Here is a 14,197-nt window from a genome sequence, read left to right as displayed (position 1 = left end):
GTTCCATACCAGGGATTGAAACTGCTTCCCCTCCATTGGAAGGAGGACTCCTTACCACTGGACCACCAGGGAGATCCCCTGAAGTCATTTTAGACAGGTGGATGTTGAGAAGCAGTGAAGGCATAGCTGAAGCATATTTTGCCATTGCAATTTTGCTAACTCAGCATGTTTATTGATGTTTTTATTGTGTTACTGAATTCCTACTGTGTGTGTGTGCCAGATACCCCACAATTGATTGAGAGCCTATGGCCACGCTGGCTAAAGGGTAGACAAACCCATAAGTCATTCAGCACAAAATGGTAAGGCAAAAAAATGCTCTAGCGGTGAGTACCAGGGAAGGGGCCGCATAGTCAGCCTGGAGAGTTGACCTGGGCCTTGGGAGGAATAAGGAAGGAGAATTCCAGGTGGAGAAAACAGCATATACAAAAGCCCGACAAAGGATGAATCATCTGCTGTGTGGAAATGGAAAGGCAGTTTTGAGTGCCACAGCGTGGAGATACCCTTACAGTAGCCATGAGGAGGGCCGGCCATTGCTGGGAACCAGCCGACAGCAGCCTCAGCAGCCTTCTGGGACACGAGAGGACATTTCTCTGTCAATGAGAGAGGGGGGCTGCCCACAGGAGTTTTCATGCTGGGTTGAGATAGGACCATCCTGTGTTTTAGAGACTGGAGGCAGGAGAACCATAGTTAGGAAGTGATTATCGTGGTACAGAGGAGATACACTCAGCCTGCTATAGGAGATTCACTCCATCAAAAAAATAAACAGAACTCACAAGGCCTTTTTGGAGGACCTACTGGATGCCATCCCCTGGGGATTCAAAGGTGAAGAAAAGGCCTTTTTGTCCTTGAGCCTCTGCCAGGTAGTGAGGGGTAGGAGAGGCGGCAGACAAGTGTATATGCTGGAGAATGGTGGCACAGCAGCGGCGGCTCTGCAGCACTGCTCTTGGGGTTGGCCGTGCAGGGGACTGGGGGTGTGGGGGTGGGAAGGCCTGCTCATCCCTCGCTCCTGAAGGATGCTCAGACCCCTGGCTCTTCCCCTTGGTTGTGCCTCCCACTCTTCGGTACCTTGTGCCCATCCCAGCCTGACTAGTCTTTCCCAGGGCCAGTTTCAGTGGGTGCTTCTAAGTCACAAGATTTCCTTAGTCTGGTATCAAAACTCTTAAATGGAAACTTTCAGTCCTCACTGTGCCCCCAGCCAGCTGTTCTAGCCGCTCATCTCAGATGCCTGTGTGCTCCAGTGAATGGGAGTATTTATTTTCGCCACACTGTCACTAATATCTTGCTTCATCCCTTTGTTCACATTGCTCCATCCTCCTGGAATGTCTTTCTACCCTATTTCCTAAATGTGAAAGCAGTGGGCATCTCGAAGACCCCGTCTAAATGCCCCGAGATTTTCTCCAGCAGGACGTCAGTGGCCCCCTTGCTGGCCCCAGACCTGAGAGAGCCCTTCTGTCCCTGGGTCACCTCAGCATGTTGTCTTTACCTCTCCCGTGGCACTTTCCATCATTCTGTGTCGTATTATAAACAGCTGGGTGTTTTTCCTCTGGACTCTCCCTCCTTAAAGATGAGGACCAGGTTTCTTCAATGCTGTGATGACATTTTGCCTTTAGTAGTTTCACAAGAATGGCTGGTGCACAGAAAATGAAGATTGGGCTATACTCACAGACAGCCCTGCCTGAAGCCGGGTTGTCTGACTTTCATTGTGTGTAGGAACCAGTGTTTGTTACTTGCATCTTCAAGATAAACAACCTAAAATCCTTATTAAGTCCTTACCAGGTGTTAGGCAGAATGCTAAGTACCAGAGTTCCAGGGTTGATCAAGACAAGCAGGTTGTCTCAGGAAGCTTCAATTCTGCAGGAGGGGAGGGGAGGGGGCGGACAGCAAGTGAGTAGGGTCAGCAGGGGGCAGTGCTGGGAGCCACGTGGGGTGCTGGAGGGTGACTCTGGGTCATCGTCGGAGAAGCTGTTCTGAGGAAGGAAGGACGAGAGGGCCCCACAGTGGGCATCTCCCTAGGTGGGCACGCTTGCCTAGCTAGATAGGGATGGAAGATGGCAGGGGGAGGATTGGGCCTTCTGATGGGACTAGATCCCTAGGTGACCAGGGCAGGTGTCCCCTCCCAGACCTAGAAATGATCCCCCTGACCTCTGCTGGGTTTCATTTGCACAGAAACACATCATCCATGGCCTTCTCCCTGCAGCCAGCATCGCACCGAAGCCCGCTGTGCCCCGCACACCCCCTCCGCGCAGCCCCAACCCCTCTCCAGAGAGACCAAGGTGAGTCAGGTGAGCAGGCACTGAGGTTTCCCCTAAGCTCAGCCATCAAGTGCTGGGTCCTGGAGCTGTTAAACGGGTAAGAAAATCAAAAGTAGAATGATTAGGATCATGCCCTTTGAAATGCTCTCCTGGTTCCATAATGAAGCGCTTCATATGGTTTGTCCATGGGCTCATGGTCTGTGGACCATCAGGTTTGTGGAGTTCTCACATTTCCCGCCAGACTTCTTTGTCCATGGGATTCTCCAGGCAAAAATGGGTTGCCATTTCCTCCTCCAAAGCAAATTTTCAAAATAGAAAACACTAAAGCCCAAACATTTAGGTGGAGAGTATGTTAAAAAGTATTTAAACTATGTACATAATTTTCTTTTTAAACTCAAGTCTGCCTTTCAGAAGAACTGCTTTGCAGGAAGGAAGGAGAAGCAAGTTCACTTGCCAAAGCCTGGGATTCCCCCTCCTCTGATGCTCCTGTCACACCAGAGAACGGACTTTCTTTTGTACTTAAGGCCCCTGCCTGTGTCCTCTTAAGATTTTGGACACAGAAGAATTTTAGATTATTCCTTATTCATAAAATACGTGGATGCGTGGCTTTAAGGGTAGTACCTTTTTAGTGTTCTTTGAAACTGGAAATATTGTATGCCTCCTGGTGGCTCAGACGGTAAAGCATCTGCCTACAATGCCTACCATGTGGGAGACCTGGGTTCAATCCCTTGGTCAGGAAGATCTCCTGGAGAAGGAAATGGCAACCCACTCCTGTATTTTTGCCTGGAAAATCCCATGGATGATGGAACCTGGTAGGCTACAGTCCATGGGGTCACAAGGAGTCGGACACGACTGAGCGACTTCACTCCCCCTCACTCCCTGATAATAAACACTTCAAAGTATTTTTGTGCTAAATCGCATCAGTCATGTCCGACTCTTTTTGCAACCCCGTGGACTGTAGCTCACCAGGCTCCTCTATCCAGGGATTTTCCAGGCAAGAATCCTGGAGTGGGTTGCCATGCCCTTTTCCCGGAGATACTCCCGACACGGGGATCAACCCTCATCTCTTATGTCTCTTGTATTGGCAGGCGGGTTCTTTACCACTAGTACTACCTGGGAAGCGAAGTATTTTTAGTGTTTGTTTTTTTCTTCAGTGCAATCTTGATAACAAGAATAGCCATTTATTAGTGTTTATTTTGTGCCAAGCATTCTGGTTAGTGCTTAAGAAGCCTTGTTTCATATCATCCTCTCAACAAACCTGGGAGAGAGGTCCTGTTGGCGGCTGTTTTGATTCAGGTGTTAGTCACTGATCTAGAGCCTCGTGGTTAGTGGGTGGTGGCATTGCTGCGATGGTTTGTAGGTTTGTCTGGCTCTTAACTTTTTGTGTGAACAACCCTTAAGTTGTGTCCGTAGAACCTAAATGTTTCTGGAGACTTCCCTGGTGGTCCAGTATCTAAGACTCTGTGCTCCCAATGCAGGGGGCCCAGGTTCAATCCCTAGTCAGAGAACTGGATCCTACATTTTGTAACTAAGACGTGGCACAGCCAAATGAAAGCAAAAAAAAGAACTTAAATGTTTATGTAGCAGCTGTATTGTGGCCAGTGTGCTGTAGACTCATTAGAAAATCTCTATTGTCTCCTATGTTTTCCAAAAATATATTTCTGGATTGTAATTTTTTATAAGTCCCAAATAATCAACATAGTTTTGATAAATTTGGGCTATTTCTAGATAATTTTTTTTCTGAAAACTAACATTCAAATTAATGTTATTCCACTGGCATGATTCCAGTTTACACCTAGTGTAACAGTTCAGTTCAGTCACTCAGTCGTGTCTGACTCTTTGCGACCCCATGAATCGCAGCACGCCAGGCCTCCCTGTCCATCACCAATTCCTGGAGTTCATTCAGACTCACGTCCATCGAGTCAGTGATGCCATCCAGCCATCTCATCCTCTGTTATCCCCTTCTCCTCCTGCCCCCAATCCCTCCCAGCATCAGAGTCTTTTCCAATGAGTCAACTCTTCGCATGAGGTGGCCAAAGTACTGGCAGTTTCAGCTTTAGCATCATTCCTTCCAAAGAACACCCAGGGCTGATCTCCTTCAGAATGGACTGGTTGGATCTCCTTGCAGTCCAAGGGACTCTCAAGAGTCTTCTCCAACACCACAGTTCAAAAGCATCAATTCTTCGGCGCTCAGTCTTTCTTCACAGTCCAACTCTCACATCCATACATGACCACTGGAAAAACCCTAGCCTTGACTAGACGGACCTTTGTTGGCAAAGTAATGTCTGCTTTTCAATAGAATTTAGTATTTCCTCCTTCCCATCCTTTGCTACTGTTGTTACACATTTTATTCTGTATATTATAAATCCCAAAGCATATTGTTCTTCTTATTTCTGCTTTAGACAGTCTTTTATCTTTTTTAAAAGCAATTTTATGGTATAATGGACGTATAATCTTAGGTATTTAAAAGGAATACTTTGATAAGTTTTGATGTGTGTTTATACCCGTGAGACCATCGCCGTCACTATCAAGATAATTACTGTACCTGTCTTCCCCTCCAGTTTCCTTGTGCCCCTCTGTAATTCCTCCCTCCCGCTCTCTCACTTCCCACATGTCAGCCCCACCCTCCCAGGCAGCCATCCACCTGCTTTCTGTCTCCATAGATTAGTCTACATTTTCTAGTATTTTATAGAATCGGAATTACACAAAACAATTATGCTGATTTCTCACACTCGGCATAATTATTTTGAGATTCATCCATATTGTTGTGAAAATCAGTAATGCATGCTTTTAATTGCTGAATGGCATTCCATTATGTGAATATGCAGTTGTCTGTCCATTCATCTGTCTATTCAGCAACTGGTGGGCTGATTCTCTGCTAGAAATAAAGCTGCTATGAATATTTGTGCATAAGTCTTTGGCCCTGTGCTTCATTTCTCTTGTGAAAGTATCTAGGAGCGGAATGACCGAGTCATATAGTTGTTGTTCAGTCGCTAAGTTGTGTCTGACTCTTTACAACCCCATTGACTGTAGCACCCCAGGCTCCTCTGCCCTCCACTATTTCTTGGAATTTTCTCAAATTCATGTCCACTGAGTCAGTAATGCTGTCTAACCATCTCATCCTCTGCCGCCCCCTTCTACTTTTGCCTTTCTTCTTTCCCAACAGGGTCTTTTCCAGTGAGTCAGCTCTTCATATCAGGTGGCCAAACTATTGGAGCTTTAGCTTCAGCATCGGTCCTTCCAGTGAATATTCAGGGTTGGTTTCTTTTAGGATTGACTGGTTTGATCTCCTTGCAGTGCAAGGGCCTATCGAGTCTTCTCCAACAGCACAATTCAAAAATATCCCTTCTTTGCCACTCAGCCTTCTTTATGATCCAACTGTCACATCCGTACATGACTACTGGAAAGACCATAGCTTTGACTATACGGACCTTTGTCAGCAAAGTGATGTCTCTGCTTTTTAATAGGCTGACTAGGTTGGTCATAACTTTCCTTCCAAGGAGACAGTGTCTTTTAATTTCATGGCTGCAGTCACCATCTGCAGTGATTTTAGAGCCCAAGAAAATAAAATCTGCCACTATTTCCGCTTTCCCCCCTTCTATTTGCCATGAAGTGATAAGTGATGGGACTGGATGCCATGATCTTTGTTTTTTGAATGTTGACTTTCAAGCCAGCTTTTTCACTTTCATCTTTCACACTCATCAGGAGGCTCTTTAGTTCCTCTTCACTTTCTGCCGTTAGAGTGGTATCAGCTGCATATCTGAGGTTGTTGGTATTTCTGTCAGCAATCTTGATTCCAACTTGTGATTCATCCAGCCTGGCATTTCACATGATGTACTCTGCATAAAAGTTAAATAATCAGGATGGCAATATCCAGCCTTGACGTACTCCTTTCCCAATTTGGAACCGGTCGGTTGTTCCATGTCCAGTTCTAGCTGTTCCTTCTCAACCTGCACACAGGTTTCTTAGGAGATAGGTAAGGTCTGATATTCTCATCTCTTGAAGAATTTTCCACAGTTTGGTGTGATTCACACAGCCAAAAGATTTAGCGTAGTCAGGATATATTTAACCTATTAAGAAACTGCCAAACTGTTTCCCAAATTATTATTCTATGTATAGTCCCACCAGCACAGTGTGAGTTTCCATTTCTTCATATCCTTACCAACACTTGGTTTGGTCTGGTGTTGGTAAGGATTTGATGATTAGGGATTAGTTCTCGTTCATGTTGACTGTATAGAGATTTTTTATAATCTTTTTAAAAAACATTTATTTATTTGGCTGCACAGGGTCTTCATTGCATCGTATGGGATCTTTTGTTGTGGTGCACGGACTCTGTAGTTGTGGCACTCGGCACGTGGGCTTAGTTGCCATGTGGCGTGTGGGATCTTCATGACCTGACCAAGGCTACAACCTGTGTCCCCTGCGTTGCAAGGTGGATTCTTAACTACTGGACCACCAGGAAAGTCCCCTGTTCGTAGGTTTTTGCAGGAGGTGACAGATGCATAGGTAACAATGTCCAGAGCTTGTTTGGTGAATCTTTATCTTCATTACGCCTTCTGGACAACCGCACTGATAAAGTATAGGACATTCCTTATCCCTTTGGCCCAGACAGTTCTGTTGAGCCTGGAGTTGATGTGCACATCTGTATAGTTCCTGTCAACTTCCTGGAAAATTCCTGGATCTCTTCAACGGTTCCCAGGCCACCTGTCTTGAAGCTGGTTTCCTGGATGTGCTTGTGAATGCTGGTGGGTTACTCTCTGGTCGCCACCTCGTTGATGGCAGACTAGCCTCCTCTTCTCGCCATCTCTCTTTGTGGGAGCCGTTTTGCCAGATCCAGGTTGAAGGGATTATCTTGGCCAATCTTTTAACTTTTGGACACTCTAATAGGTGTGTGGTGGTATCCTTATGTTTCTGTTTTGCATTTCTCTACTAACTAATGGTGTTGAGCATCTTTTGATGTGCTCATTTGCCCTTGTATAACTTTCTTGGTAAAGTATCTGTTAACATCTTTTGCCCACTTGAAAAAATTGAATTGTTTTCCTATTCAGTTCCATTCGGTTGCTCAGTCGTGTCCAATTCTTTGTGACCCCATGGACTACAGCACGCCAGGCTTCCCTGTCCATCACCAACTCCCAGAGCTTGCTCAAACTCATGTCCATCAAGTCAGTGATGCCATCCAAGCATCTCATCCTCTTTCGTCCCCTTCTCCTCCTGCCCTCAATCTTTCCCAGCATTAGGGTCTTTTCCAGTGAGTCATCTCTTCTTATCAGGTGGCCAAACTATTGGCGCTTCAGCTTCAGCATCAGTCCTTCCAATGAATATTCAGGATTGATTTCCTTTAGGATTGACTGTTACTGAATATAAAATAGGTTCTTTATCAAATACATGATTTGCAAATATTTTCTTCTCATCTGTGGCTCGTCTTTTCATTTTCTTAACAGTTTTGCAGAGAGCAGAAATTCTTAATGTTTATGAAGTTCAACTTGTCAACTCTTTCTTTTATAGATCAAGATTTCAGTACCATATCTAAGAAATATTTGCCTACCCAAAGTCATAAAGCATTTTTTCCTATAGCTTCTTCTAGAGGTTTTATACTTTTAGCCTTTACATTTAGGTCTATGATGCATTTTGAGTTAATTTTTGCATATGGTGTGCAAGGTATGGATTCAAGTTCACTTTTTTAAAAAATATAATTCCATTGTGTTTATTTATTTTAAAGAATGTTTTTATTTACTTATTTATTTTTGGCTGCACTGGGTCTTCGTTTCAGCAGACAGGATCTTTTTTTGTTGCAGCGTGCAGGCTTCTCTAGCTGTGGCACATGCAGGAGTCAGCTCCAGAGCACACGGGCTAGTAGTTGCAGTTCAAGGGCTTAGATGCCTGGGGGCATGTGGAATCTTAGTTCCCCAACCAGGGATTGAACCTTCATCCCCTGCATTGGAAGATGGATTCTTAACCCCTGGACCGCCAGGGAAGTCTTTTTTGCATGTGGGTGGCCAGTTGTTCTAGCACCATTTGATGGAAGTTATTTATTGGGCAGGTAACTAATTACACCAAAACTTGGCAGCTTTTTTTTTTTTTTCCCCTGCCACGCCGAGCAGCTTGTGGGATCTTAGTTCCCTGAACAGGGATTGAACCCAGGTCCTTAGCAGTGATTGTGAGGAGTCCTAACCACTGAATTGCTAGGGAATTCCTAAAACGTAGTGACTTAAAACATGAAACAATCCCTTTTTTAATCTCAGATCTTACTATTTTCTTTTTTCCCTCCCTATGTTTCTTTTTGGTTATTTTCTATTGTTTTACCTTCAGGTTTCACTCATTTTTATGCAATATGTAACCTAACTGTTAACCCCATCTGGTGTAATTTCCATCTCCTGAAGTTCAGGTCTATTTAATAATATTCCATGTCCCTGCTTAGCTTTTTGAACATATGAAACACAATTATAATAACTGTCTTAATGTCTGTCTCTGCTGCTTCTAATGTGAGTTCAGTTCTGGATGGGTTTTGATTGATTATTCTCTTCATTTTAGGTCATGTTTTTCTGTCTGCATGTCTGGTTATCTTTGATTGCATGCTAGACACTGTTGTGAGTTTCACGTTGCTGAGTGCTGGATATTTTTGTATTCCTGTAAGTCTAGTTGAATTTTGTTCTGGGATACAATGGAATTACTTGGAACTGATCTTTTGGGTCTTGCTTTTCTGCCTTGTTAGGCAGGGTCAGAGCAGTGTTCAGTCTCGGGCTGTTCATTCTCCTCTGCTTTTGGAGTGCTGTACCCAGTGTCCCATGAATTGCAGTGTTTTCCCATCTGTCTGGTGGGAACAGGCGCTGTCCTCAGCTGTGTGTAAGCATCAGGCGCTGTTCCTCCCATCCTCCTGGATGGGTCTCCCCTGGCCCTGGGCAGTGTCCTTGCATTCACGCACCGAGGAGCATTTTGCTGAGCTCTCAGTGGGGCCTCTTGCGGGTTTATGGAGTTCTCTCAGTTCAGCTCTCTCCTCTCTGGTACTCTGGTCCTGCAGATTCTATCTGCCCTGGTGTTCCCTGACTCTCCACTCCATTCCCACAACTCAAGAGAGTCTGTCCAGCTCCACCTCATTTCCTCCTCTCTGTGCTGTAACCTAGACATTCTCTCAGGCAGTAAGCTGGGATAATTAATTGTTTATTTTGATTTTTCACGTGGGAGGGTAAACCTATTATTCTGTCTTTCCTATATTATAGGGCTTCCCTGGTGGCTCAGATGGTAAAGAATCTGCCTGCAATGCAGGAGATTCAGATTTGATCCCTGGGTTGGAAAGATCCCCTGGAGAAAGGAATGGCTGCCCACTCCAGTATTCTTGCATAGAGAATTGCACGGGCAGAGGAGCCTGCCTGGCAGGCTATAGTCTGCATGGGGTTGCAAAGAGTCAGATACAACTGAGTGACTAACACTTTCACACTTTCCTGTGTTATAGTTTTGAATAATTTGCAAGACTGTCAAATTCCTTTTCCTTTCTTTTATGTCTTTTTATTTCTCTTTTTTTTTTTCCATTCCGATCTTTCATTCTAATAGGAACACTACCTGAACATAGACTGCTTGGATCACAGACCTGGTTTCATCTTCCATTAACTGGGAAAGCTTAGAGAAGTCATTTAATGTCTGTTGAAAACGGAGATGACAAATTATTCATGCAGTTGCTGTGGGAATGAAGTGATGGCACACAGCCGGCTGACTGCAGGCATGTAGTCAGTGGATATGCTCTGAACACTGTAGAGCTGAAAGAAACCTTGATTAAGTCACGTGTCCTGTTGTTCAGCCTTCAGCTTGAGGGTTCGTGTCTCACTGACTCACTGGGGTGATTCTGTCCACAGATCTGCTCTGGCTGCAGCCATTCTATCGACAACACTTACTGGCCGGACCGTTGCCATTCCTCAGCCTCGCCGGAGAGCCCACTCTGAGAGCGACATGACCTCCATGGAAAAGGACAGTTTGATCGAGCCCTACGCCACTACCTCAGAGCTGAGGCATCAGTAAGGACCGTGTCCTGGGCTCAGCTTCCTCTCAGGGCAGAGGGGGAGCAGCTCTGCGTGGGGGTGTGTGTGTGTGTGCATGTGGCTGTTACTAGAGCTTAGCATGCAGGTTTTTATCACCAGTGTCAAAGAAATAGTGTCCTGGAACATTAATCAGTTTTGTTGCTGCTGCTAAGTTACGCCAATCATGTCCGACTCAGTGCGACCCCATAGACGGCAGCCCACCAGGCTCCCCTGTCCCTGGGATTCTCCAGGCAAGAACACTGGAGTGGGTTGCCATTTCCTTCTCCAGTGCATGAAGGTGGAAAGTGAAAGTGAAGTCGCTGAGTCAGGTCCGACTCTTTGCGACCCCATGGACTAGCTTACGAGGCTCCTCTGTCCATGGGATTTCCCAGGCAAGAATATTGGAGTGGGTTGCCATTCCCTTCTCTGAATCAGTCTTGAATTGTATCCAAACTTTCTCCAGAGTGGATCTTGTTAAATTATAGCTTATGAAGACACTGGTTGCTTTCATGGCAGCACCGAGACCATGAATTCACTGCTTTTAGCCATAACCGTAGATGGCGAGAGTTGTCAGTCACAACTTCTCATGAGTGTCCTCTCTGAACAGTCACACTGTTGAATTTACCTTTGTTGATGCCTGTACTGTAACCATTATTCTTTAACATCATTTTCTCTATTGCTTGAGCTGGGTTAGGGCTGACATAGGGCTAAGGATCAGGAAGGTTTCCTCCCGAGGGGGGAGGCATTGGGGAAGAGCTGTGGGATGTACAAGAACCAGCTGGGAATGGCCTGAGGGCTGGGAGTTGGTCAGCATGGTGCAGTTCAGTTCAGTTCAGTCGCTCAGTCATGTCTGACTCTCTGAGACCCCATGAATCGTAGCACACCAGGCCTCCCTGTCCATCACCAGCTCCCGGAGTTTACTTAAACTCATGTCCATCGAGTTGGCGATGCCATCCAGCCATCTCATCCTCTGTTATCCCCTTCTCCTCCTGCCCCCAATCCCTCCCAGCATCAGAGTCTTTTCCAATGACTCAGCTCTTTGCATGAGGTGGCCAAAGTACTGGAGTTTCAGCTTCAACATCGGTCCTTCCAATGAACACCCAGGACTGATCTCGTTTAGAATGGACTGGTTGGATCTCCTTGCAGTCCAAGGGACTCTCAAGAGTCTTCTCCAACACCACAGTTCAAAAGCATCAATTCTTCAGCATTCAGCTTTCTTCACAGTCCCACTCTCACATCCATACATGACCACTGGAAAAACCATAGCCTTGACTAGACGGATCTTTGTTGGCAAAGTAATGTTTCTGCTTTTTAATATGTTATCCAGGTTGGTCATAACTTTCCTTCTAAGGAGTAAGCGTCTTTTAATTTCATGGCTGCAATCACCATCTGCAGTGATTTTGGAGCCCCAAAAAATAAAGTCTGACACTGCTTCCACTGTTTTCCCATCTACTTCCCATGAAGTGATGGGACCAGATGCCATGATCTTCATTTTCTGAATGTTGAGCTTTAAGCCAACTTTTTCACTCTCTTCTTTCACTTTCATCAAGAGGCTTTTTAGTTCCTCTTCACTTTCTGCCATAAGGGTGGTGTCATCTGCATATCAGGTTATTGATATTTCTCCCGGTAGTCTTGATTCCAGCTTGTGCTTCTTCCAGCCCAGCATTTCTCATGATGTACTCTGCATATAAGTTAAATAAGCAGGGTGACAATATACAGCCTTGATGTACTCCTGGAGTAACAGGCAAATTTGGCTTTGGAGTTCAGAATGAAGCATGGTGCAGGGATGAGCTTTTTAGACAGAGAAGAGGGAGTAGGACACACGTGAGCATGTGAAGGGGAGGATATTTGTGGCTGGGAGGAGTCAAGTGAGGTGGGGAGTCACCTGAGATGGTGCTGGAGGAGTGGGCAGGCTTAGGGGACCTTTGCCATCCTGTTCCAAGGTTTGGAGTCTCCCCGAGGAGCGGTGAGAAGACGCTTTAAGAGCTCGTGGGGTTGGAGTGGGGATTACATCACCAGATTTGACTTTTATCTGCCCTGTGTATTTAATTTTGATATTTGAGGGTTTTTTTTTAAACATACCAAGAAATTCTATATTTTTTATGTAGTAATAAATATCATTGTTTGTAGTTCTGACATTATTATCAAATCTAGAAAGATTTTCCTTACTGCAGCATTATACAAATGCTCACATATTTCCTTCTAGGATGTTGGTGGTTTAGTTGCTAAGTCATGTCCTACTCTTTCAACCCCATGGACTGTAGCCCGCCAGGCTCCTCTGTCCATGAGATTTTCCTGGCAAGGCATACTGGAGTGGGTTGCCATTTCCTCCTCCAGGGGATCTTCCAGACCCAGGCATTGAACCCGGGTCTCCTGCATCACAGATGGATTCCGGTATCGCAGGTGGATTCTTTACTGATTGAGCTACACTTATGGAGAAGGGAATGGCAACCCACTCCAGTGTTCTTGCCTGGAGAATCCTAGGGACAGGGGAGCCTGGTGGGCTGCCGTCTCTGGGGTTGCACAGAGTCGGACACGACTGAAGTGACTTAGCAGTAGCGGCAGGATGTGTTTATACTTTTGGTTTTTGCATTTTAATCTTGATTCCATTTTTGAAATGTTTGAGTATAGCCTGTTTTTCTCCTGCTGAGAATTTATACTTTGGCTGAATAAGAGCTGAAGATGAGGAAGTGATTCTGAAATTCACTGAAAAGAATAATCAGATAAGACTGTAAAAGGGTATCTGGAAGGGAAGAATGTTGACTCGGGGAGGGCTGTGTTAGCCCCATCATATTTTAAGACATATTGAAGTAGTTAAAGGAGTGTTGGATCAGCGATAAGAGGTGCACAAGAATGTCCTGAGGTGAGCCTAGTGTTTGCAAGGATATTGAAACTCTAATAGAGGCAGCCACACAGATCAAAGGGAAAGGACAGGATTCAACAGTTTATTTGTTAGCAGCATTAGAAAAAAATCAGATTTCAGCCTTGCGTAATTCATGCACCAAAACATTCCTATTGAATGAAAGGCTTAATTTGTATATATGTAGAAATGTCACGAGGTCCTATATCCAGTCTAATCCAACCTTTCAGAAGGAGATGACTACTGTTTACTTCTGAGCTAAGAATTTGGAAGGTTAAAAAAAAATTTTTAGTTTTAAATCATCTGTATGTTAAAAAAATTTACATAGCCAAAATAAAATCAACAGAATTGCGAAAATATTACTAGTAAATACAAAGTCAGAGTTTTAATTTTTGTAGGTGGAAAAGTTCATTTCAAATTGGAATGAATGTACTAGAATCGGAGTAGATGAAGGGACAAAGGACATGAGCAGACAATTCACAATAGAAGAACCAAGACTCACACACAAATGTATGGAAAAGCACCCAGTCTCAGTAAGAAATGCACATTTTTGCAGTGAGGTTTACATTCTTTGGACTTCCCTTGTGGCTCAGCTGGTAAAGAATCTGCCTGCAATGCAGGAGACCTGGGTTCGATCCCTGGGTTGGGAAGATCCCCTGGAGAATGAAAAGGCTACCCACTCCAGAATTCTGGCCTGGAGAATTCCATGGGCTGTACAGTCCATGGGATTGCAAAGAGTCAGACACAATTGAGCGAGTTTCACTTCACTTAGATTCTTTTGGCAAGTTTTAGACAATTATTACTGATGTAGTCACAGGTTGGGGAAGTGATTCTATGGGGATGCATGTGGACCTGTGAAGTGTTCATACTGCTTGACTCTGGCCTTTCTCTATGTGGTTGTTTTATGGGATGAATCCTCAATACAGAAGAGATTGCACGTTGGTGTTCATTGCAGAGCTGTTTGTGTCGGTAAAAACTGGGGGGGAGGGAACCTAAGTACGGGGAATCGCTGACTGAACTGATGTATCTACTCGAGTCTGACTTTAAAGACTTATTAACAAGGAGGCAAATTGTAT

At 44.9% G+C, this 14,197-nt stretch overlaps 1 protein-coding gene across 6 annotated transcripts in view; it reads left to right on the top strand.

The window, feature by feature from the left end:
- CEP89 (centrosomal protein 89) overlaps positions 1 to 14,197 on the top strand; it is an 84,986-nt gene that overhangs the window by 1,154 nt on the left and 69,635 nt on the right. For 4 of the 6 annotated variants that reach the window (XM_003587232.6, XM_010814840.4, XM_005219048.5 and 1 more), the window contains exons 2-3: positions 2,167 to 2,273; positions 10,100 to 10,258. In XM_003587232.6, the coding sequence (XP_003587280.1) occupies positions 2,167 to 2,273; positions 10,100 to 10,258 (266 nt within the window). Of the gene's footprint in view, positions 1 to 2,166; positions 2,283 to 10,099; positions 10,259 to 14,197 lie in introns of those variants that run through there. The other 2 variants (XM_015458077.3, XM_005219049.5) reach the window with 2 other exon arrangements.

This window comes from Bos taurus, chromosome 18 (assembly GCF_002263795.3).
Source record: "Bos taurus isolate L1 Dominette 01449 registration number 42190680 breed Hereford chromosome 18, ARS-UCD2.0, whole genome shotgun sequence".
NCBI lineage: Eukaryota > Metazoa > Chordata > Mammalia > Artiodactyla > Bovidae > Bos > Bos taurus.
The sequence above is the reverse complement of the archived record's forward strand: the minus strand, read 5'-3'. Positions and strand labels throughout refer to the sequence as shown.